This window comes from Sinocyclocheilus anshuiensis, unplaced genomic scaffold (genome assembly GCF_001515605.1).
Source record: "Sinocyclocheilus anshuiensis isolate Anshui unplaced genomic scaffold, SAMN03320099.WGS_v1.1 scaffold775, whole genome shotgun sequence".
Taxonomy (NCBI): domain Eukaryota; kingdom Metazoa; phylum Chordata; class Actinopteri; order Cypriniformes; family Cyprinidae; genus Sinocyclocheilus; species Sinocyclocheilus anshuiensis.
This window is the reverse complement of record NW_015552614.1, coordinates 570812-594647: the sequence shown is the minus strand read 5'-3', so window position 1 is coordinate 594647 and position 23836 is coordinate 570812. Positions and strand designations below refer to the sequence as shown.

Genomic DNA, 23836 nt, shown 5'->3' with positions numbered 1-23836 from the left:
CATGGAACATGATCTTTACTTAATATCCTAATGATTTTTGGCATAAAAGAAAAATTTATAATTTTGACCCATACAATGTTTTTTTTGGCTATTGCTAAAAATATACCCAAGCGACTTAAGACTGGTTTGTGCTCCAGGGTCACATATTTAATGCCGATCTTGCCATTGTCACTTTCTGTGTAATTGTCAAGTCATCTTTAATTGTATACAGCACTTTATACAATAGAAACTGTTTCAAAGTAGCTTCACAGTATTAAACTGGAAAGTAATGCAAACTTCATCAAATATTAGACAAATCAAAACTTTACTGTAAAGCAGCTCTAACAAGACAATAGTGAAATTATTCAGCTCAAGTTCAGTGTTGATTCAGTTCAATAACTGTGTAAAATTAATTATGAAACAAGTTCAATTCAGCGATTAGTGGCCCGTTATTCAGCTCAATGTTAATTCAGTTCAGTTCAATAACAGCGTCAATGTTGTACAATGAACAGATTTGAACAAAGTGTCTTTTAAAGCCCAGTTTCAGGCTGATGAAACAAACAGACTGCTTGGTGCTGTGTTGTAAATATTTGAATAGCATGACATCCCTTTCTCATTTTTCCTTCTATCCTCTCTTGTTCCATAGACATCAAAAAAGTTCTTTCCGCTCACATTTTTGGGATCTATTAGTTGGATTGCTGTTTTCTCTTACCTGATGGTGTGGTGGGCTCATCAGGTACCTCATCTTCACCAATAGCACACACACCAGTTTCACACAGCTTTTCTGTTATATTGCAGTTTTTTCACCAATGTTTTTATCTTACTGTTCTGCTCTGAAATTAGGTATACTGTAGTTGATATTGTATGTCCAAAAAAAAAGTCCAAAGAACTGCGAGAGAAAGAGGAGTGTTATCTTCAGTGTGAGGTAGTCGTAGGTGAAGGTTGATCTCTCCTTATGACACTGCTGTAAATCTGTAACGCCGTACATTCAGAACCAGCCAAATCCCAAAGCCAATAAGCTATTCTTGTCTTTTCCCTTAGAGGCAACTGTTCTTTAGCTCTGCATCAGCTCCCTCTGTAGCAACTCATCTAAACCCATTGCAGTCAGATGTTTCAGGTTTTCCAGAGAGACTAGAATCAACTATTACAGTCTACCAGAACTTCAGAAATAACTAAATGAATTGTGGTTACTTAACATGATAAATCAGTACTTCCAGTTGAAACCAGACAACTTTGTAATAATTATAGAAGAAATACCAAAAATATCTGTATAGAGGGGCCTTCAAATATTGTGTTGGCCTTTGAGTCAAAAAGGCTGAGAACCACTAGTTGATATTGTATGTCCAAAAAAAAAGTCCAAAGAACTGCGAGAGAAAGAGGAGTGTTATCTTCAGTGTGAGGTAGTCGTAGGTGAAGGTTGATCTCTCCTTATGACACTGCTGTAAATCTGTAACGCCGCACATTCAGAACCAGCCAAATCCCAAATCCAATAAGCTATTCTTGTCTTTTCCCTTAGAGGCAACTGTTCTTTAGCTCTGCATCAGCTCCCTCTGTAGCAACTTATCTAAACCCATTGCAGTCAGATGTTTCAGGTTTTCCAGAGAGACTAGAATCAACTATTACAGTCTACCAGAACTTCAGAAATAACTAAATGAATTGTGGTTACTTAACATGATAAATCAGTACTTCCAATTGAAACCAGACAACTTTGTAATAATTATAGAAGAAATACCAAAAATATCTGTATAGAGGGGCCTTAAAATATTGTGTTGGCCTTCGAGTCAAAAAGGCTGAGAACCACTGAAATATAATACATTTGACCTTGGACTTTTTGGATTGTACTGGATAAGATGCTAAACCTACTGTAGTTTTAATTATTGGTTAATTGGTTATATCAATTAGAAAAATGAAATGTATGTGAGGCCCTTGCAAAAAGGTACTGCCATGGTACTTTGACATGATAACATATTAATACAGTATACAATGGCATTTGCATGGCTATATCATGGTACCATGTCAATTTTCATTTTCAGTGAACAGTGCTGTTATTGTTATGTAAAACTAAAAAACGATTTAACATTTTTTTTTTATTGAAAGTTAAAATAAAACAAATATTAGATTACAAAAGTTTTTAACTTTTTTTATTTCAAAAAATAAAAAACAACAACTTACAAAAAAACATTGAAATAAAAAAACTACAACTGAAATAAAAAAAAGTAGATATATAAAATAAAAATTACGAAAGCACATAAAAATAGACTAAAACTTACAATTAAAACGAAACCTGTAAATATAAAAATAAAAGCTAATAAGATATTAATAAGTGCTATTAAAGTATATAAATAAATATTGATTAGATTAATAAATAACATTTCACTCTCTTCATCCGTCCTCTGTTATCCTAGATGGATTTTTTCACCAAGCTCATCGCAGTGATTTCTTGGATTACATATTCCACAAAGTATAGATGAGATTTGGCCAAAGCAATGTGATTTTGTGATCTTAGGAGGCAAAATAATTTTACTGCCTACTTTTTGCTGTCTTTTGCATGTCAATTTGCCCTTACAACGTTTGCACCAAAATGGCAAAATCACTACAGTTACCTCTAGTGCTACTAGTGTAAAATCATAATAAATGAATGAATTAATGTAGGATCTCCTTCCTGCTGTTCTTTAATGACAGCTCAGGCTAACACCAAGTTCAACACAGTTTTATCATAGTATTTTAGTACAAACTGTGGTGAATTGTTGAGCACATTAAACACCCAATGCAAATTTCTCCCACAGGTTGGTGAGACTATTGGAATCACAGAGGAGATTATGGGTTTGACTATTCTAGCGGCTGGTACCTCCATTCCTGATCTCATCACCAGTGTTATTGTTGCCCGGAAGGGTCTCGGCGACATGGCCGTCTCCAGCTCAGTCGGCTCCAACATATTTGACATCACTGTAGGGTGAGAGATCTTCATCATTAACACAACAACCATCATGTTATTGACTACCTACTGTAAAACATCTCCTTGTGTCTGTTCACCGTCCCCAGCCTGCCATTTCCATGGCTAATGTTTTCCCTCCTGAACGACCTGACTTCAGTGGCCGTGAGCAGCAACGGCCTGTTCTGCGCCATCATTCTGCTCTTCCTCATGCTCCTTTTCGTCATCATCTCCATCGCTGTGTGCAAGTGGAAGATGAGCAAGCTGCTGGGTTTCTTCATGTTCCTGCTCTACTTTGTGTTCCTGGTTGTCAGCGTAATGTTGGAGGACAAGATCATTATCTGCCCGGTCTCCATTTGATTCCTTTATCTTGCACGCCGTTGTTCATTTTCTGGGAACAGGCCCTTCTTTATTGCTCCGAAGGCACTCCAGGGCATCCGAATGATAACATGGGAGCTCGGCCGCAGCTGCGTTGTGGCACTGCATCTTTATATCCACTGAAGTCTGAGTAGCAGGGCTTTCCAAGCAGTAGTTTGTTATGGGAAAGTAGTGCATTATTCTGTATGCACTCTCCAAAGCAGTACATGGAGACTTGATGTACTGTAGATTTTAGACATTTTTAATACGCTGCATGAAGAGGCTGGACATTAAGAGCAAGGAGACACCACATCCAATGAAGAGGCGGACATCTATGGGGAATGTCTACAGACTCAGGAATGACCTTTGATGCAAATATGCAATAATAAATAAATCAAGATCCTGGTACTGTGCTTTAAAGCTCATGATATCATAAGCATTGTGTTGTACAACAACTTGAGGAAACAAAGCTCCATATTTGTTTTGTCTAGACGCTGGTCCTTTCTGGTTGTTACTTGAGCAATTTCATTCTGAGTATATCATATCATTTATTGAATAGACTTGTAGACATAGTCTTCAGAAGTCTACACTCAAAAAAAAAACAACTAAATTTAGGATTTATGTATTTGTATTGCATATAAAATTTCCATCCATTTGGATTACACCGTTTTACCGTAAACTAAAAAAAAAGAGAAAAAGTTACTTTAAATAAAATAAACGTTCAGTGAAATAAAATAAAATATTAAAAACGTAAACTTATTTTATTTCAGCTAGTTGCCAAAGCAAAATTTTGTTTAACTTAATGTACTAACTAAAACTATTAAACTAAAATTGAAATAAAAAACAATAATTTAAAAAATGACAATTTACAACAAAAATACTCAAATATGAAACTGAAAATGGAAAATACAGTAAAAACGAATTCAAAATATAAAAAAAAAAACGGTAATAGTATAGGGATACTAAAATGAAACTGATGCATATTTGTCTGTCATATGTAAATGAAACAAGTTAAAACAAGATTTCTGTAATAGTACTAATACATTTTATAGTACTAAATAATTGTACTATAAAAATACAGAATAACCAGGTTTAGTTATTTATCGATAAATCCAATTTGTTTCAACCTCATATATTTTAACTAACTGAATATTGCTTGTTTCATAGCTATCCATATTTTAACCATGTCCATACTTTTTAACGGAATAAATGTAATTGTTTCCACAATGAACAGATTTATGCTGATTCTAAGCTATTTGAAATGAAATACTGTAGATGCAATTATTTAATAGTCATGACTATGCCATGTTTGTTTGTTTTTTAGTGCAGAAATCTTACCCTTTTCTTTTCATTTATATATGACTTACAAATATGCATTACATTAAGTTTATTAGTTTACGTTAAGTCTGTGTAATCCACATGGATGGAAATTTGATATGCAATTTCAATACATAAGTCTTAAATTTAAGCTCAATTATTTTTTGAGTGTAGAACTGCAAATAATCAGTATACAACTCGAAAGATTTGGAGCACTCGTTTTATTATTTAATATAAGTAAACACATTATTTATGTTATTTGTAAATGCAATATTTTATATGTTTATTCTCTGTTTGGTGTGAGTTGTTTGGCGAAATCCAGTGAATGAATGAATAGTGCAAGACATTCTCTGCTTGTAGAGGAAAACCAGTTATCACTCTCTGTTCACAATCAGTTACAGCAGAAGCTGTCATTTCTTGTGCTGTCTTCGTCATCATCATCATCATCATCTGTCTAGACTATTGAGCTCATGTTCATTTACAGACTGCCAGCTGGTGTCAATGTGAGTAGATCTGTATGGCACACTTTGCAGAATTCTTTAATGATCATTCATCCCCGCCTGTATCTCTCATTCCTGTCTTAAATAATTTTGGATGATGGGATGAAATTTGGAAGTGAAAGTGCTAAAGGAATAGAGCACCAAACAGTTGACCGTTATTCTTAGTTAAATACATATGTATCTATCCATTCATAATTTGTGTATTTACATGAGTGATGGACAAAATAAAATTATTTCTAAACTTACACTAAAGCAGTATTACTTGAAGTATTTGTATTTATGAATTTCTTGGGGGGAATTATTCAGAATTTTCATTTTGAGCTTAAATGCCTAAACTTTGTTTTGTGATGTGAAACATCCTTTTGAGAAATTAATACTTTTAATAATTTTACTAATACAATTTTATGTAATTGCCTACAAAATTGTTGAAGGGTGTGGCCAAATATGTGATGATATATTATTAATATTACATAGGAGGAAGAAGAGGAAATATCAGTTAAATTTGAGAAATGAAGAATACAAAAGTTTTAGCTTGCAAAACCATTAAAACAATCATTTCTGATAATGTAACATTTTAACGTGGTAGGGACAATAAAAAAATTTGGCTGAAGTTAAAGGGTTAGTTCACCCAAAAATGAAAATTAGCCCATAAATTACTCACCCACAAGTCATCCTAGGTGTATATGACTTTCTTCTTTCAGACGAATCCAGTCGGAGTTATATTAAAAATTGTCTTTGATCTTTCAAGCTGTTTCATGGCACTCAGCGGGTGTTGCATTGCTTCAGTCCAAAAGAAGTTAAATAAAAAGTGCCCATCCATAAAAAAAGTGTCTCACACGGCTCCGGGGGGTGAACAAAGGCCTTCTGTAGCGAATCTATGCGTTTTTGTAAGAAAAATATCCATATTCAAAACGTAATAATCACTTTAATGTAGCTTGCGCCAACAGTCCTACACGGAAGCAGCTCCGAGAGGATGACGTAAGAGTTCAGCGTTGCGCATGCACCGGTGAGTCTTGTGAAAACCAACGTTTGTTAACAGGAGCAAAGGAAGCAAAGTTTCCTTACTTCAGCAAAGGAAAACCAGTCTCCTCGATAGAGCTTGAAAGATCAAAGACCATTTTTAATATAACTCCGACTGGATTCGTCTGAAAGAAGAAAGTCATATTCCCTTGTATGACTTGAGGGTGAGTAATTTATGGGCTAATTTTCATTTTTGGGTGAACTAACCCTTTAATGTTGTCTTTTTTCCCCAACAAAAATTTGTTTGTGAAATTAAACAATAAATATCACTGCAGAGATGACATTATTTTATAGTATATAATATTAAATAAAGATATATAGTTATTTTTATCTTATAAAATAAAGAAATAGGTGGTTATAAAGTAAGATTACAGCTGTTCAGTGCAAACAGGTGTGATTTAACACAGTTAATGTTAACTCGAATGGAAAAGTGGTAACTAATATTTTGAGTGAGGATACAAAAGTTACTATTACAACAGAAACTTGCATTTTCTCAACATTTTGTCAGTCTAAAACCTTTTTCGCTTTATTATTGGAGGTTAATGGTGTGTAATTCGAGGTACCTGTCAGTAGATGGCTCAAAGGTTCATCTGTATAATCTGTATAAACACGGAAGCGGAAGTGTGAAAAGAATGACGTTGCACTGAGCGGTTAGTGACACTTGTTTACATCAGACTTTATTTTCACTTATTGGTAAAAGCCACGTACTGGCTTAGAGTGAGACATTTTAGTCCATCTCAAGGCTAAAGAAGAGGATTTTCCATCATAACGGGAGAAATGAAGAGCTCTGGAGTTTTGTTTCTTCACTTTTTGCTGTTGATTGTGCCTCACATCAGCTGCTGGAATGATGGTAAAAGATGAACAAACAATCATAATAAAATCAGAGAAGATGGATGGTTCAGTCTGAGTAAAATGAGTTCGCATTAGACATACTTTTTGAAGTTTCACTCTTAATGCGCAGCTTTGGTGGATGTTGTTACTCTGCTGAGACTCAGGAAGTTAACTTTTGTTCATTTCTGTTCATTTCGATCTTAAAGTGCATACTCGTTTTTCATACCAAATGTTCTGTAGGTGTGTCCAATATTAACATAAATTTGTGTGATAATATTTGACTAATATTACTGTTATGTAATGCGAAATTAGTTTGGGTGGTGTGGCAAATATGATATATTATAAATATGTGATGATGAGTTATTAATATTTTATAAGAAGAAGAAAGGAAAATGTAAAAGAATTATGTAAATTATTGTAATGTATGTACAGGGAGGACAGTTAGGACCTTTATGTAATACAAAATTAGTTTGGGAGGTGTGGCTAATATGATATCTATCTGTCTGTCTATATATATATATATATATATATATATATATATATATGTCTGTCTAAATCAAGATGCATTTACTTAAGATGCAAAATTAAAATATGAAGTCTTGTTTTCTGAGAAATTTAACAAAAGTGTGATGATTTATATATCTCTCTCTATATATATATATATATATATATATATATATATATAAAGATAGATATAGATATATATGTAATTAATAGTAATAATAATAATATGAAGAAAGGAAAAACATATATAAATAATTGCTTGTTATATATTTATCTTTAAGAGGACAGTTGGCACTACTTTTATGTGAAACAACATTTTGTGTGTGTGTGGCCAAAATTATAATAAAAATATGTAATATAAAACAATAAAAATATCAAATATACCGTAAGTAATGCAAACCAGAAAGAAAAAAATAAATATTAAATATAAATAACATAAAAATTAAAGTATAATATAAATTAAATATTGTATAAAATCTTTGTATCTTAAAGAGGGCATATGGTGCTTTTGTGTGAGATAGATAGATAGATAGATAGATAGATAGATAGATAGATAGATAGAAATAATAATAAAATCTTTTCTTCCAGCAACAGAGGCTGTGTTACTGCGTGATGTTCAGGTTCTCACCCTCCACAGAGGACGCTACACCACTGCACGTCGCTCCAGTCCTGTTCTACAGCTGCAGTGTGTTGGAGGATCAGCTGGCTGCGGATCATTTGTTCCTGAGGTGGTCCAGTGTTACAACAGAGGATCAGATGGCATAGACACACAGGTAAGGCACAAAAATTGCCTCTTGCATATAATAAGCCTAGAAACTCTTCATAGTATTACTCTCTCCCTCTTTGTAGTGGGAATGCAAGGCTGACATGGACAACGTGTACAGGTTTGGGCGTGTGGAGGTCTCCTGTGAGGGCTATAACAGTCCCAATGACGCGTATGTGCTGAGAGGCTCATGCGGTCTGGAGTACACGCTGGAGCTCACAGCAGAAGGGAAGCAGCAGCACACGCACGGCACGTCTGGCTTCTCAGACTTTGCCTCAAACTTCTTCCAAGGCTTTTCCAATCAAAAGCAGCAGCAGAGAGGAGGCCACTATCAGCAGTCCAACAACCAGTATCCCTTCCAGAACGGACCGTCTGGTGACGGAGTGGGTGGGCTTATAGTGGTAGCTTTCCTTTTGCTGGTAGCATATGCTGTATACAAGAAGTTTCTGTGCAGTCCTACTCACGGCCACCAAGGTTACCATGGAGATGGATCCCAGGGATACCCCGGGACCGGGGATAACAGTCATGGCATGGAGCCACCACCACCTGGATTCAAACCAGATTATTACTCAGGTAATCAATCAATCAATGAATCTATCTGTCTGTCTGTATAACATTCTACCATTCTGTCTGACTATCTATCTATCTATCTATCTATCTATCTTTATAACATTCTACCATTCTGACTGTCTATCTATCTATCTATCTATCTTTATAACATTCTACCATTCTGACTGTCTATCTATCTATCTATCTATCTTTATAACATTCTACCATTCTGTCCATCTATCCATCTATCCATCTATCTATCTATCTATCTATCTATCTTTATAACATTCTACCATTCCATCCATCCATCCATCCATCTATCTAACATTCTACCATTCTATCTGTCTGAAACAGTAAGTGTTAACACGTGTAATGTGAGAAGTTTCAGTTTGATTCCATTCTTCATTGTTATAGATTTAAAGGGATCGTTCCCCCAAAAATGAAAATTATATAATTTACTCACCCTCGTGTCATTCCAAACCTGTATGGCTTTCTTTTTTTCTGTGGAACAAAAAAATAAGTTATTTTGAAAGAATGTTGGTAAGCAAACAGTTTTTGAATGACTCGAGTCGGGTTAGTGATGACATTGAAAGTCGAAGAGTAACCAAATATCCATAATATTTGCATATTTATTTATGGGGAGTGTATAATATTTCCTGTTTTGTGGGTTCTCTCAGCAGATCAGTCTAGCTCAAAGCCCAGGTACGGCTTTTCTGATGCGTACACCAGACCTCAGAGTTCTTGGACTGGTTTCACTGGTGGAAACACTGGTGGACGTGGTGGGGGTGGATTCTGGACTGGAATGGGCACAGGTGGAATTCTGGGATATTTGTTTGGCAATCAGAGGTAAGCAAGCAACATATTCTCACATAATTTACTTATAGCAAGCACTTTAAAGTATCAAGGCTACATTTTTTAATGAACTTTATTTAGTTTCCTGATAAAGCATACAGTTCAACAAATGTGAGGTCTGAAAAGAAATGTGGAAACAAAAAATTTAAAAGTAGTCAAAGATAAATATCCCTGAAATGTAAAATACTAGAAGGGTAGTCAAGTCAAAAGGTCACAGTGGTTACATTCCTGAATACATAAAGTAAATAGATACATTACACACAGGTCACACTTTATTTTAAGGTACAGTTCTCACTATTAGCCAACTATTAACTACGACTTAATATATTCCTAATTACTGCTTATTAATAGTTAGTAAGGTAGTTGTTAAATTTAGGTATTGGTTTGGATTAAGGATGTAGAATAAGGTCATGTAGAATTTGTGCTTTATAAGTACTAGTAAACAGCCAAAATGCTAGTGATATGCATGCTAATAAACAACTGGTTAATAGTGAGAATTGGTCACTATACTAAAGTGTTACAAAAAAAAATAAAAATTACAGTTACAAAAATAAGATGCAGTGCATAAGACTAGTAAGAGCCAAAATGCTAGTGATATGCATGCTAATAAACAACTGGTTAATAGTGAGAATTGGTCACTATACTAAAGTGTTACAAAAAAAAAAAAAAATTACAAAGTTACAAAAATAAGATGCAGTGCATAAGACTAGTAAGTGATCATATTCTCAAGTGGTGTAATACAGGCTATCATATTTTCCAAAATAAACTGAACTTGTCATTGTGGATCATTCATAATCTCTGTTCTACAGTATGTAGAACTCACTTAACCACACAATAATAAAATGTTGGAACTGCATCCAGTTTGAATCAGCAAGGCTACATCATTTCTAAACATAATACTAGAATTGTTGGCTTAGTTAATCTTTTATTATTATTATTATTATTATTATTAGGTTTAAAAAAATCTCAAGACACACTAAATCAAAGTGAATCTTTTATGTAACAGCATTGGTATTGGTACTATTTGGTACCAAGCCTTTTTGGTAAGAAAGGATCTGCCAATAGCATTAATGTAAATCTAAAGGCAGTAATTTTTAGTTCAGTCTTCACCTGACTTTCATGTTGATGTTAGACGCCAGCCACCCATGGGCTTCACAGGACCATCTTACACCAACCGACCTTCTCCAGCACCAAAAACAAGCTCAGGAACACGGACAGCATCAGGTAAACTACAGCAAGTGTCGTTAAAGATGTCAGATGTGTTCTTGTTTATTTCAAAGCACAATTCCCTCCTGTAATGTCACTGTGTACTGGGCTGCATAATGCCATGAGTAAGTCATTATAAGTCATTTACATGTGTATTTTGGAGATGAGATCTATTTATGGTGTTTTGTGGTGCAGGTTTTGGAGGAACTAAAAGAAGATGATTGACCAACCTCAGTTCTCAGATTGGTACATGATCAACAGGCACATTACAAAGAATTACAATGTTTTCTTCATACTGCTGTTCATTTATTGCCCAGACTTTGCTGAACTAGACGTAGCACATTATTACTCTAGACTGGTTTGTTGTTGTTATCTTAAAACCTGCCTTCTTTCATTCTAGGTTTAACTGTGAATTTAAAAAATAACATCCAAAAACAATTGATTCTACTGTTTTAGTGTTTAATGCTATTTTTTTTTCTCAAAAGAAACTGAAAGTTTTACATTCTAGAGGTCTTTAATTTTGATATAAATATTTAAAATATATTTCTGTAAATATTTAAAGTCAACATTAAATCTAAATGGATACTATTTACATGCTTAATGCAAGTTCCTGGCCTTATTCTGCAATGATTGTTCAATAATATTCCAAAAAATTTATAATATTCCAAAAAAAAAATAAAAAATAAATCTTCTATTAAATAGGGCTGGACGATATGGCCAAAATTTATATCACAATATATTTCTTAATTTCGGTTGATATAATTCCAATATCGATATGGTTTGGTTCAGCTACCAAATCAGACATCAAGAGACTACAACGGACAGTCAGGACTGCTGAGAGGATTACTGGTTCCCCCCTGCCCAACCTCCAAGATCTTTACATCCAGAGTAGGGCTGGACGATATGGCCAAAATTTATATCACAATATATTTCTTAATTTCGGTTGATATAATTCCAATATCGATATGAACAATTTTTAAAAAGCCTCAGGAAAAACTGCCAAGAGCACAACTGATGTCTGTACCTACAGATTTCTGAAAAATTAATTTGCCAAGTCTATGAAACCTCCTCCTATAAAACTACATAATATTTTAGAACTAAAAACGGTACAAAAAAAGTAATGTTCACATTTTATTTGTATTTAGGTTTCATACAAACGAAATGTGAAATCACATCAAATAAACATAAGACTCTCAGACTCCCCTTATTATGTTTAACTTTAAACTATAGCATAGGCTGATTATTCTTATAGATTGAAACAAAAGTGCTTCATCCAGGATAAACAATATGAAAAGTGCTCAGAGTTGCTGGAGAAAACAGAAAAAAAGTGTGATCAACAACAAAAACATGTTGCTGGAGACGGGCTTATTGAAAATGCACATTCATTCTCTGCCAGTAGGAGGCGCTTTTGGAACATCAGAAATACAGCGGTTTCCACGGTAACGGCTATAAATAAAGCAGCGCTGCGCTCATAAACGCTACTTTGTCAGATAAAATGAAAATGCCATCGAAGCTTTTCTGAAGACAGTCGATTCCCTTTAAAGATACATTTATATAAAACAGCCCCTCTGCGTTTTGATTTTGAAACGTGCAGTGCTCATGTTTATTCAAAGAAGTCAAACGCCTTTTGGAAAATCTATTTGTGGCGATCAGTGGTGATATTGTGGAGCCGCTACAAATAAATCAATGTTTGGGAAACACTGGTAATGTGTATATTGAAATATCTGAAATGTTTAAAAATCATATCACCGACCATTATTGAAAAAAATATTGTGATATATATATATATATATATTGATATTGAATTATTGTCCAGCCCTACTATGAAATGATTCCTTGTTGTAAAAAAAAGTGTAGACAATCCAATCAACTTCCAGTCAATAAATAAGTACCTGCATAGTTTCCCGCTTAAATTGTTTCATGCAGGAGTATGTAATAATAATATATATATATATAGAGAGAGAGAGAGAGAGAGAGAGAGAGAATACAAATCATGTCAAATATACTAGTTTAGAACCTTTTTTGTGTGTGAGATAGTTGTTACTGGACATACCTAAGACATACTGTATACTGTAATAATACTGTGTGCACTGCATAATATATCCATTGGCTCACTCTATTACTCATTGGTTTTTATATTAAAATTCTGATTTGTTGAAGCTCTTCTTGCTATGACCATTCTTTGCCATTCCGGGTTAATTATGTAATAATGTGAAATGTGAAAAAAGATGTGAAAAACAACACAAACAAAAATCTGACTCTTTATTGTACCGAAATCCTATTGATGTCACTTGCATAATAATTCGGAACACAGTGTATGTCTGCTGATTCAGATGATAGGTTCATCAAGGTTTTCACAAGTCACTTCATGCAATGTTAATTTTTTGGGGTTTAAAATCTTTATTTTATCCCATATCACAATAATATCCCATATTACAATCTGATATATATATATATATATATATATAATGTAGTGTGTGTGTATATATAATAAAGGCACATCAGTATATATTTATAATCATATTAAATAATTTCACTTTTGTAATTTAAAAAATGCAACGTTTACTTTGACATTGCAATGATGTGTCATACAAAGCAAAGAAACAAATTGTATTGCATCTTGCTGTACCCTGAGACCATAACACACAATCAAACTTCAACATAAATATATTAACTGTTCACAGATCAGCCTTCTCTTCATAGTGGCAAATGCAGGATGATCTTTGGCTATCCAGGTAAGGCTTACATCCCACGTGCATGACCGTATCAAAGAGCAAAGTCACTGCTGATTCACAGGCTGCGAAATCAAATATGAGTATAAAGGTAGATCTCAGCAATTTACATAGAAATACAGTAGGATGTCGTTAGAAAGACTGTCAAGTTAAAATATAATTGTTTTTGTGAAATACATACAGTTAGGACAGACTTCCACGTTAAATTGTTTTAACTTACCTTGAACACTTTGGGACAAGCCCAGTGTCATTTGTAAATTACTACAGATGGACTCCAGACAGACCTGGAACTGCTCATCACAGTCATTTTTCTCTCTCCCACAAGTATCATAGCACAGATCGTGCTCATTACAGCATCTGGTCATAGATGGGATCCCAATATCAAGCTGCAGTCAACCACAACACAAGTCAGGCGAGAGAATATTAAAAGAGTAAGCAACATTCAAACTAGAGAAGCAATCACTTCAGTTTCCCACTACAGATAAGTGAAAGCCACAATACAGCAATATGACACTAAAACACTAAGTAACTGCATGTTGTCGTCTTCACCTGAAATCCAAACAGAGGGGAGCCGCATCCGTTGGGTGGAGGTGATTTGTATTTGGGACGAGGAACCGGTGTGTACCCTATAAAGAGCCAAATCCCATTACCAGTTAAACTATATGAAGAGGAGGGTGTACATTTAATTCTAGAATATGTTAATTTGTTCTTCACAAAATGTTTCTGTTATTGATGTCCAATCTCTTTTAAACTTACCTAACTTACCGTCATTGCACTTAAAAATACACCGTCCGTCTGAACCTCCGATAAAATCCAAAGCCATATTAAGGTATTTGTCTATTTTATGAACCCCATTCCGGATGGATTTTAAGGTCTTTCTCCAGTCTGGAGGCTTAATGTCTTCAGTAAACCCATCGCCTTTAATCACATCAATCAGTATTCCAGCAGAGAACAGCAGTGTAACCCGGATGACACGACAGGGCATAGTTCAACAAGTCCCTCTTCACAGGCTAACTCTCTAGAGTCTGTCTGTAAAGTATTTCTTCCAGTTAAACTATATGAAGAGGAGGGTGTACATTTAATTCTAGAATATGTTAATTTGTTCTTCACAAAATGTTTCTGTTATTGATGTCCAATCTCTTTTAAACTTACCTAACTTACCGTCATTGCACTTAAAAATACACCGTCCGTCTGAACCTCCGATAAAATCCAAAGCCATATTAAGGTATTTGTCTATTTTATGAACCCCATTCCGGATGGATTTTAAGGTCTTTCTCCAGTCTGGAGGCTTAATGTCTTCAGTAAACCCATCGCCTTTAATCACATCAATCAGTATTCCAGCAGAGAGCAGCAGTGTAACCCGGATGACACGACAGGGCATAGTTCAACAAGTCCCTCTTCACAGGCTAACACAAGTCCCTCTTCACAGGGTCTCTCTAGAGTCTGTCTGTAAAGTATTTCTTTTACTTACGTTTCCAAAAAGACAACCCACATGCTTAAATAGAGACCTTATAATAAGGTTGTTATTACCTTATATATGAGCGAAGTTCTTCTTCTACTACTTTTGTACTGGCGGTTGGCAAACTAACTCGGGGTGCATCTCTGCCACCTACTGGACATACGATACATAAATCAAATAAAGAAAAACACTAACGTTTTAAGTAAATCAGAAATAAATAAATATTTTTGTTTAATAAAATAAATATAAAAAACGTACTTTAATGTAAATCTTTTGAAAGCGCATCTTAAGATATAATAGTATATAAATAAATGAAACATTTGCGTTAAATATTATGTTTGTAATTAAATATAAAAATAATAAAAACGTTTACATTCATAAATCAAAGAAAAACATAAAACTACTTCATGTAAATATTTTGAAAGCATACCTTAAGATATAAAAGTATACTATATAAATATATGTAACAAGATTATCTAATTAAATAATTATAAAATAAATAAAAACGTTTTAAATGTATAAATAAAAAAACAATACAATTACTAAATAGCTTGAAAGCCTATCTTAGGGCACGACGAGGGGCAGCCGTGGCCTAATGGTTAGAGAGAGTTTGTTGGCCTGAATTATATAAAATTATAGAAAAAATTAAAATTATGTAGGTAGGAAAACAGCTGTGTATAGGTCTTTTGCATTGTAATTGCATGTTACTTGTAAATAATAAGAAGCATTCTTCTCCTAAACATATGAAACTCTACATAGAGAAGTCGTGGTTCAGATAAAAGGCACATCAATGTGTTTTTTTTTTTAACAAATAAACACTTTTTATTAATGTTTCTCAGGTTCAAATTTTCAAATGTTTTTTTTTTTTCAAGGACATGGGCCAACTCGCTGACTAGCCTTGCTTTTGAAAAAGAAGAGTTTTATGCACCAGGATGCTGTGAGCTTCATTTACAATTTGTAAAACAATATCATTCTCATCAGGAAAGTACTTATTTCTAAGGCTGCAGATAGCAACATTAATTCTTGCCAGGTTTGCTAGTCCCTTTACCAGACTGGAGACAAGAGCATCCAGAAAGATTAATGCCAAAAATGTCAGCAAGATCAAGTTTTGCAAGCAGGCCGTCAACAACACTCTCTACAAAATGAAATGGCAAAGTTAAACCTTGAGAGGCTTCAGTTATTTCTTCTCCTTCTTTCAAATGGAGCTTCATCAAGTACCTCCTCAAGCTCCATCTTCTGTTCTGAATCGAAGGTCTTTTTCTTTATTCCAGACCTTGGTGTGAACAGCTCATTCTCAGGTATATGTCAGGCTTTGAAGTTTTACTTTTCAGTCTTTTTAGCTCATACAGCTCCTCAAAGCAGTTAGAAATGACATCTTCAAGCTACAGTTCCTGTTCTGAATCAAGGTCCTCCAACTTTATTCCAGAACTTGGTCCAAGCACCTCATTCTCAAACATTATTTACATCCCAAACGTTCTGACTCATGCAGCTCCTCATCAGTAGATTGAGCAACTGATTTCTTCCCTAAAAGAACAACAGGAATTAAACCGTTTGTTAAATTCTGAGGTTGTGTGGCTGACACGAAGTCTAAAATAAAATAAAATAAAATAATTCTGTTGTGTCATAAAACATATTTTATATTAACAAAAAATTGCAGCTGTATTAAAATAAAATAAAAAATTTGATGTATAAAAAATAAAATATTGATGCTGTATCAAATAAAATGAAAATAAAATAAGAATATTGTGATTGTATTCAACAAATAAAATAGATTCTAATAAAAATAAAAATATTGTTATTATATAAAAAATTAAATGTAAATATTGCTTGTGTATACAAAATAATAAAATACAATATTGATGTATTAAAAAATATAAAATAAAATAAAGAAATATTGATATTGTATCAAACAAATTTAAATATAAAGTAAAATAAAAATGTTGCTGTTGTGTGTATATATACATACATAATATATTTTGCTGGTATATTTAAAAATAAAATAAAATATATTGCTGTTGTATCAAAAAAAATTTTTTTTTTAAATTAATTAATTAATGCATTTGTTTTGTTTTTATACGTTACCTCATATTTTAAGCATTTCATCATATTCTGCTGGAATATTTAAAAATAAAATAAAATACATTGCTGTTGTATAAAAAAAATTTTTTTTTTTTTAATTAATTAATTAATTGATGCATTTGTTTTGTTTTTATACGTTACCTCATATTTTAAGCATTTCATCATATTCTGCGGGAATATTTAAAAAAAAAATAAAATACATGGCTGTTGTATAAAAAAAATTTTTTTTATACAACAGCCATGTATTTTATTTTTTTTTTAAATATTCCCGCAGAATATGATGAAATGCTTAAAATATGAGGTAACGTATAAAAACAAAACAAATGCATTAATTAATTAATTAATGCATTTGTTTTGTTTTTATACGTTACCTCATATTTTAAGCATTTCATCATATTCTGCGGGAATATTTAAAAAAAAAATAAAATACATGGCTGTTGTATAAAAAAAATTTTTTTTATACAACAGCCATGTATTTTATTTTTTTTTTAAATATTCCCGCAGAATATGATGAAATGCTTAAAATATGAGGTAACGTATAAAAACAAAACAAATGCATTAATTAATTAATTAATGCATTTGTTTTGTTTTTATACGTTACCTAATATTTTAAGCGTTTCGTCATATTCTGTTTGATCCAGTTATGGGATTGGTGTCTCTATACAGACACTGATAGTGACCTCTCTGATAAGTCACTATTTCAGAGGTGAACTTTGTTTAGATTAAGTGAATGAAAACAGCATGTATTACTGTACCTTGCCTGACTATCTCAGCAGCCCGCAGAGGATTTTCAGTGGCTTGATTGACGATATCCATCATTATATCGGTCACTGTTTTGCTGAGGATGTTCAGAGCTCTTCTCTCAGCTATTGGCATGGCCCTGGGGCCAGCAGAGTGCCAGCTCTCCTCCAAGGTGCTGAATTGACCCATATGCGATCATCATGTTGGGCAATCTCAGGAACAACTTCAGATTGTTCTCTGCTGCCCACCGACAGAAGTATTGAAGCACGTCCATGTCCATTTATTTGAGCATTTATTAAAAGTAAATGATGTCTATTGACAGCGACCTTTGTACTTGATTTGTGTTGATTTGCTAATTAATTTATTACTAATTAAAAGCCATTACTTTTCACACATCTTTAAAAATATAGCTACTTTCACATAAATGGTCATTTTCATAAAAACAAAAACAACGGAAGCACTTGTTTTCTTTTCAACTGTAGTGTGCCCTGGTCAGTCTCAAGAAAACAAATTGATTTGCCACCTTGGGTGAAAAACAGTTGTTGAATGCTATTTCTCCATCCTTTCTAAAAGATCGATCAGTGTAAAAATGCTTCAAGAAATTAAATCATAACATGCATTGTATATGTGTTTTTGGTTACGAAATATAAATACTGTTCTGAATAACAATAAGTATTCTAAGTGAATAACATTGGTCTCCGGATGATGCAAACTCTTCAAATGAGAGGTTTCGGTCGCAATGATCATAGACATAGAATAATAATAATGCAATGTAATGCGTTCCTTCTCAACGTGGTTCCACAAAAGACTCACTAGATGGCGATGTTGGTCTGGCGGTGCAAAACATTCAAGAGGAGAAGAACAACATCACAAACAACATAGTTCATTACATCACGCTTATTAAACTGAAACGCTGGACTGACATTTTCAAGATTTCATTTAATTTCTTCTTGGACCAACTATAAAAACAGAAAACAAAGTTTCCGGTAAGACATCGCTTTATAGACTCCTTGTCGGTAGGAAGTCTCAAGCTCTTTGCTTTATGTATTATAGTAACGTTAGCCAACCTACATGTTGTTATTACCACTGTAAATGTATAATATGCACTATATTTGATTGGGGATTTATCTAATATTTTATGTATTTATTAATTTATATATTTATTCATACTGATCTTGTGGATTAAAGTAACGAACTTAAGTTTATGCTATGTGCATATAATATTGTTACCATTCTAAATTTAAAATATTACATTTGATTTGGGATTTCTCTAGTATTTTATTAATGCATTTATTAATTTACTTATTCATTCATATTGATCTTCTCGATAGTGGTTAACGTTAAATGCTTAAAAGGTTTAGATTTTTGGTCACGATATAATTCCCTAACTTATATTAGGTGATACAGTAACCAATAATAGTTTATACTATATATACTAATAATATTATTATCACTATAGATTTATAATATATTACATTTGATTTGGGATTTCTCTAATATTTTAAGTATGTATTTATTTATTCGTTCATTTATTTATATTTATCTTAATTATTGTGGTTGTTGCTTGTTAACATTTTTTTTTTTTTGTTCTCAGCTAACTTTTTATTTGTATGAATATTTTTTTTATTACTTACTGATTATTATTGTAAAATGAATGAATGACTAAATGTGTCCAAACTGGTGTTGTACATATAGACTGATCATGGATGTGCCAGAAGCCAGTCATTCTCAAGATGAACCGCCGGATGCTGCAAACTCTTCAAATGTTTCCAGTGTGTCCTTAACACCGCACATGTTGGCCAAAATTGAACGGAACAGACAACGGGCATTAATGCTCAGACAAGCCAGGCTCGCCAGTAGACCATCTTCAGCTCCAGAAGGTTCGCCAGAATTTGCACGAATTTCACCTGTTTAAGATTGTGTAGCTAAGTTTATGATATACTAGGGTGTCTTCCCTCAGGAGCTACATGTGCTAAAGTGGCCAAAATTATAGACTCAGGTGCAGGCTTTTTTATTGAAGAGGAGACAACAGAGGATGAGCAGCAGGAAAAGAGAGTGGTTGAGCAACCAGGTAATCAAAAATGTCATCTCTGATCTCTCTCTCTCTCTCTCTCTCTCTCTCTTGCTTTCTCTCACTCTCTCTCTTCTCTCTCTATATATATATATATATAAAACTCAATGATAAAAATACAAAAAAGTCCTTCATAACAGCTTTTCCTGCCCAATAAACATCCTTTATAATTCTGAGTGACAAGTTAAAGGGGTCATATGATGCTTTTTTAAAGATCATTATTTCTCTCTCTCTCTCTCGCTCTCTCGTGCTCTATCTCTCTCTCGCGTGCTCTCTCTCTCGCTCTCTCGTGTGCTCTCTCTCTCGCTCGCTCACGCGCTCTCTCTCTCGCTCGCTTTCTCTCTCTCTCGCGCTCTCTCTCTCGTTCTCTCTCGCTCTCTCGCGCTCTCTTGCTCGCTCGTGCTCTCTCTCGCGCTCTCTCTCTCTCGCTCTCTCGTGCGCTCTCTCTCTCTCTCTCTCTCACTCCCTAATCTTTAATATCAAATTTATTATATTATGAGTACACTTTTCAGCAGTGTTCTATACAATAACTTTTGTTAATCAATAGCTAGCATGAAATGATAATGAGCAATACTTTTACAGCATTTATTAATCTTGGTTAATTTCTTTGTTCTATCATTTATAATGCTTTTATGTTTTTGAAAGGAGTCCCTGTGATCATCAAAGCTGCATTATTTGATCAAAAATACAATTATATTGTGAAATATTATTACAAATTATAATAACTGTTTCAATATATATGAAAATGTAATGTATTCCTGTGATGCAAAGCTGATTTTCAGCATCATTACTCCAGTCTTCAGTGTCACATGACCCTCCATAAATCATTCTAATATGCTGAGTTGCTGCTCAAAAAAACATTTCTTATTATAAAGTTGTGCTGTTTAATATTTTTGTGGAGCCATGATTTAATGTCATTGCTAAAAAAAAAAGAATTATTTATTTTTAAAAAACGTCTTACTGACCCCAAACAACATGTATGCTTCTAATTTAAATTCTAATTTTGTATACATTTATATTAATGTATTATGAGAAAACATGTAATAATAATGACCATTATTGTATTTATAAATTAACTCTAACCTTGATTAATAAATAATAAAAAATAATATTTTTTTCATTGTAATGATATCTAATGCATGAAGTTAACAATTTAAACCTTATTATAAAGTGTTACCATGTCATGCATCTTTATCATGAATATTGCTGGTTTGGTTTGGTTTGTTGATTTTTGCTTGTGTATGAATACTGTATAATTACTTTTTTGTTTTTTACATTAAGGTGGTAAAGCGCTCTCTGGAGGTGTGGGGCAGTGAGGAGGCTCTGGAGGAGGCCAAGGAGAGTAGAGAGGAGAACAGGGATGTGCAAAAGCAGAAACGCTTTAATAAAAAGGTTAAAGGTATGAAAGCCAATGAGTCTGGCGCAGTTACTCTTGGATGGTCAGACAGACCATTAAATTAAATGTGCTCTAAAATAATTTTCCACTTAATAAGGTTGAAGACTTCAAGAAATTATATACTGATTAGTGATTAAATGAGCATACCTTTGAATGAATCGACTGTGACCGACTACATTTGGTCACAGTGTGTATTTATACATTGCTCTCCATCTTCATCTGGCTTTCAGAGCTGAGGCGGGCAGTAAGGAGCAGTATGTTTAAGAAAGATACCAGCATTCATCAGCATGTTTACGGCCCCGAGGAGCTGCTAGACGAAGAGGAAGATCTCTACAGGAAAGTGTGTCAAACATGTGGACACGAACTCACTTTTGAGAAAATGTAAATACGTCTTCGAGGTCTCACTGCTGTGGCTACTGTTTAGGGAAGAAGCAGGGTCCGGATCCAGGTCAGCGAAGAGTAATCCTGATTTTGTTTCCGGTTCTCGACACATTCTCTTGGATTGCAGTCCAGGTACCAAAACAGGTTTGCATCAGTTTCCACTTGAACCAGTTTGGAGTATCTGAAACTCCTAACCAACATAGTGGTGCTGTTTTGCGTTTATGCCTTCTGAAATTTAGAAATGTCAGCATTACAGTAGTGTCAGATACGATTAGAGTATGTCGCTCTAGATTTAGTCACAAGAGGGCACTGTAGAGCTACTATTGTCAGAAAACTCTGGTCAAAATGATAGATGATGTAAGGTTGATGTTCTTTGGCATTTATGGGGGAACACACTGCTGGACATACTCTGTATCTGTGAAATAGAGAAGAAAATGCAAATGGTAATATTAAATATTACACCATATCACGCTGTAATTAATATTTAGGATGTGACTACCAAAAATCTGCCCTCTCAAATGTGATATTATCATTCCTGAATATCATAACGACTAGGCGGAAGCACCAAATTAGGCCAGAGTTGAAGTGGTAACAGGATCTCATTTCTCACTCTCCAACCTCGTAATGTCCAGTGCCTGTCTGTTCGGTAAGAGATATTGATGATTCCATACAAGAGATTCTCTCACGGTGTTGTGTTTCAGTCTGTCTGTGTGCCTATTGAGAGTATCAGACTTCCCAATTCACAAGAAACACGAATGCACTCATTCCTCAATGGCCACTTTCTTCTTCACCTTTCATGCCAAGGCTGGCTAGATACTTTTTGCTGTATTAGAAATAATGAATTTGGTCTATGAAATGTTTGTTTAAAAATAATTTTTTGTGTGTTTGTAATAAATGTTTTCTTTTTTCATATTAGGAAATGTTTCTCCATTCGGTTTACATTATCAGCTTTTATTATCTGATGTCTCGATGACGGCAAACATGCATATTATTATTCTTCAGGGGCACATACTGTATGATCGGACCACATGCCCATTTTTTTGAGAGTGTGAGTGTGTGAACGTTCCTTTTGTCATGGTGTCCACTAAGGCAGGGTTACACATGCCTTGCATTGCTGTCATTTGTGTTCGCCTTATATCTTGTTAGCTTTTTAGTCTTTGGCCCCTTTGGCCCACTGTAGAATATCACCAAATGAAGAACATCTCCAGCAATGTCCTGAAATGTCACTCCTGAAGTTAGTAATACCAAATAAAAAAATGTGACAATAACTTTATAGTTTCTTATACAATACAAATGTAGTTTACGTGGTATATGTATTATATACTACTGTTCAGTAAGATGATTTGTTTAGTCTCTTATGCTCACAGGATACATTTATTTGATCAATATCTTTTTTTTTTAAATATTGTTACAATTTAAAATAGCTGGTTCCTGATTTAATGTTTTAAAATGTAATTTATTCCTGTGATGACAAAGCTGAATTTTCAGCAGCCATTACTCTAGTCTTCAGTGTCACACAATCCTTCAGGAAGAAATATTTACTATTATTATCAATATTGAAAACACTTTTTTTTGTGTGTGTGGAAACTGTGATACATTTTTTCAGGATTAGCTGATAAATAGAAAGTTCAAAACAACAGCATTTATTTGAAATATAATTTTTTTTTAGTCTTTAACTGTCACTTTTAAACAATTTAATGCATCTTACTGACCCCAAACTATTGAACGGTAGTGTATGGGCAGAGCTTGTTACATGTCAAAACTCATGTAAACTATGGACATACAGTGGATGCAGAATTATTTGACAGTGTTAACGTCACAAAGGTTAATGAATTCATTCCTCAGTGGGGCATTCCTTTTAGTGGGGCATTTTTATTTCTGTTCTCATGCCTGGTGCGTTCTTATGACCTAATTGTGAAGTCTCAGCATAGCAGTTCTGAAATTTAAAACCATCCACGCTTTTATCATCATTCACACTGACTCAACTAATGCACACAGGGACATGAGACGAGCTACCTGCTAAATTGTATTGTAGTATTGTAATAATAGATCTAAAGGGTTGTTTGTTGATAGTTACAGGTGAAAACTTATATATATAATGTATAGTATAGCTTAATCTGAGCTTGAACATAAACTACAAAGGAGCTTAATGCATTTACAGGCACAT

General features: G+C 33.8%; 4 protein-coding genes across 9 annotated transcripts in view; 3 read left to right on the top strand and 1 right to left on the bottom strand.

The window, feature by feature from the left end:
• LOC107665969 (sodium/potassium/calcium exchanger 2-like) overlaps positions 1-3311 on the top strand; it is a 21814-nt gene extending 18503 nt beyond the window's left edge. The window contains exons 8-10 of the mRNA XM_016457057.1: positions 626-715; positions 2766-2932; positions 3022-3311. Coding sequence (XP_016312543.1) covers positions 626-715; positions 2766-2932; positions 3022-3271 — 507 coding nt within the window. The 3' untranslated portion in view covers positions 3272-3311. The remainder of the gene's footprint in view (positions 1-625; positions 716-2765; positions 2933-3021) is intronic.
• Positions 3312-6711: 3400 nt separating this feature from the next.
• LOC107665975 (store-operated calcium entry-associated regulatory factor-like) lies at positions 6712-11299 on the top strand. Of its 3 annotated transcripts, none has more exons than XM_016457067.1 (6): positions 6712-6955; positions 8029-8213; positions 8290-8776; positions 9433-9598; positions 10737-10828; positions 11006-11299. In XM_016457067.1, the coding sequence occupies exons 1-6, from the start codon at positions 6883-6885 to the stop codon at positions 11029-11031; spliced, it is 1029 nt and encodes a 342-aa protein (XP_016312553.1). In that variant the 5' UTR covers positions 6712-6882; the 3' UTR covers positions 11032-11299. The 3 variants fall into 3 exon arrangements, with proteins under 3 accessions (XP_016312553.1, XP_016312552.1, XP_016312554.1); XM_016457066.1 differs by having other exon boundaries at positions 9430-9598; positions 11006-11298; XM_016457068.1 differs by having other exon boundaries at positions 8035-8213; positions 9430-9598; positions 11006-11297.
• Positions 11300-12600: 1301 nt separating this feature from the next.
• Positions 12601-15157, bottom strand: LOC107665940 (group XIIA secretory phospholipase A2-like). 4 transcript variants are annotated; one of them, XM_016457004.1, is made up of 5 exons: positions 15001-15157; positions 14299-14569; positions 14092-14168; positions 13763-13928; positions 12601-13607 (listed from the first exon to the last, which is right to left on the bottom strand). In XM_016457004.1, exons 2-5 carry the CDS (start codon positions 14525-14527, stop codon positions 13489-13491), a joined length of 591 nt encoding a protein of 196 aa, XP_016312490.1. In that variant the 5' UTR covers positions 14528-14569; positions 15001-15157; the 3' UTR covers positions 12601-13488. The 4 variants fall into 4 exon arrangements, with proteins under 4 accessions (XP_016312490.1, XP_016312491.1, XP_016312492.1 ...); XM_016457005.1 differs by having other exon boundaries at positions 14299-14571; positions 15073-15157; XM_016457006.1 differs by having other exon boundaries at positions 14308-14569; positions 15001-15148.
• Positions 15158-18628: 3471 nt separating this feature from the next.
• Positions 18629-22920, top strand: LOC107665925 (DNA repair protein complementing XP-A cells homolog). Its single transcript, XM_016456990.1, has 5 exons — positions 18629-18807; positions 19517-19701; positions 19782-19892; positions 21136-21291; positions 21519-22920. Exons 2-5 carry the CDS (start codon positions 19524-19526, stop codon positions 21671-21673), a joined length of 600 nt encoding a protein of 199 aa, XP_016312476.1. The 5' UTR covers positions 18629-18807; positions 19517-19523; the 3' UTR covers positions 21674-22920.
• Positions 22921-23836: the final 916 nt, after the last annotated feature.

Coding starts and splice junctions, on each gene's coding strand:
- LOC107665940 (XM_016457004.1), bottom strand. CDS start 14,527: ATGCCCTGTCGTGTCATCCGGGTTACACTGCTGTTCTCTGCTGGAATA. Junction 13,929..14,091: donor CCCCTCTGTTTGGATTTCAG/GTGAAGACGACA, acceptor GGTTGACTGCAG/CTTGATATTGGGATCCCATC. Junction 13,608..13,762: donor CTTGTCCCAAAGTGTTCAAG/GTAAGTTAAAAC, acceptor TTGATTTCGCAG/CCTGTGAATCAGCAGTGACT.
- LOC107665925 (XM_016456990.1), top strand. CDS start 19,524: ATGGATGTGCCAGAAGCCAGTCATTCTCAAGATGAACCGCCGGATGCT. Junction 19,702..19,781: donor ACCATCTTCAGCTCCAGAAG/GTTCGCCAGAAT, acceptor GTCTTCCCTCAG/GAGCTACATGTGCTAAAGTG. Junction 21,292..21,518: donor CTTTAATAAAAAGGTTAAAG/GTATGAAAGCCA, acceptor TCTGGCTTTCAG/AGCTGAGGCGGGCAGTAAGG.
- LOC107665975 (XM_016457066.1), top strand. CDS start 6,883: ATGAAGAGCTCTGGAGTTTTGTTTCTTCACTTTTTGCTGTTGATTGTG. Junction 8,214..8,289: donor CAGATGGCATAGACACACAG/GTAAGGCACAAA, acceptor CCCTCTTTGTAG/TGGGAATGCAAGGCTGACAT. Junction 8,777..9,429: donor CAAACCAGATTATTACTCAG/GTAATCAATCAA, acceptor GGGTTCTCTCAG/CAGATCAGTCTAGCTCAAAG.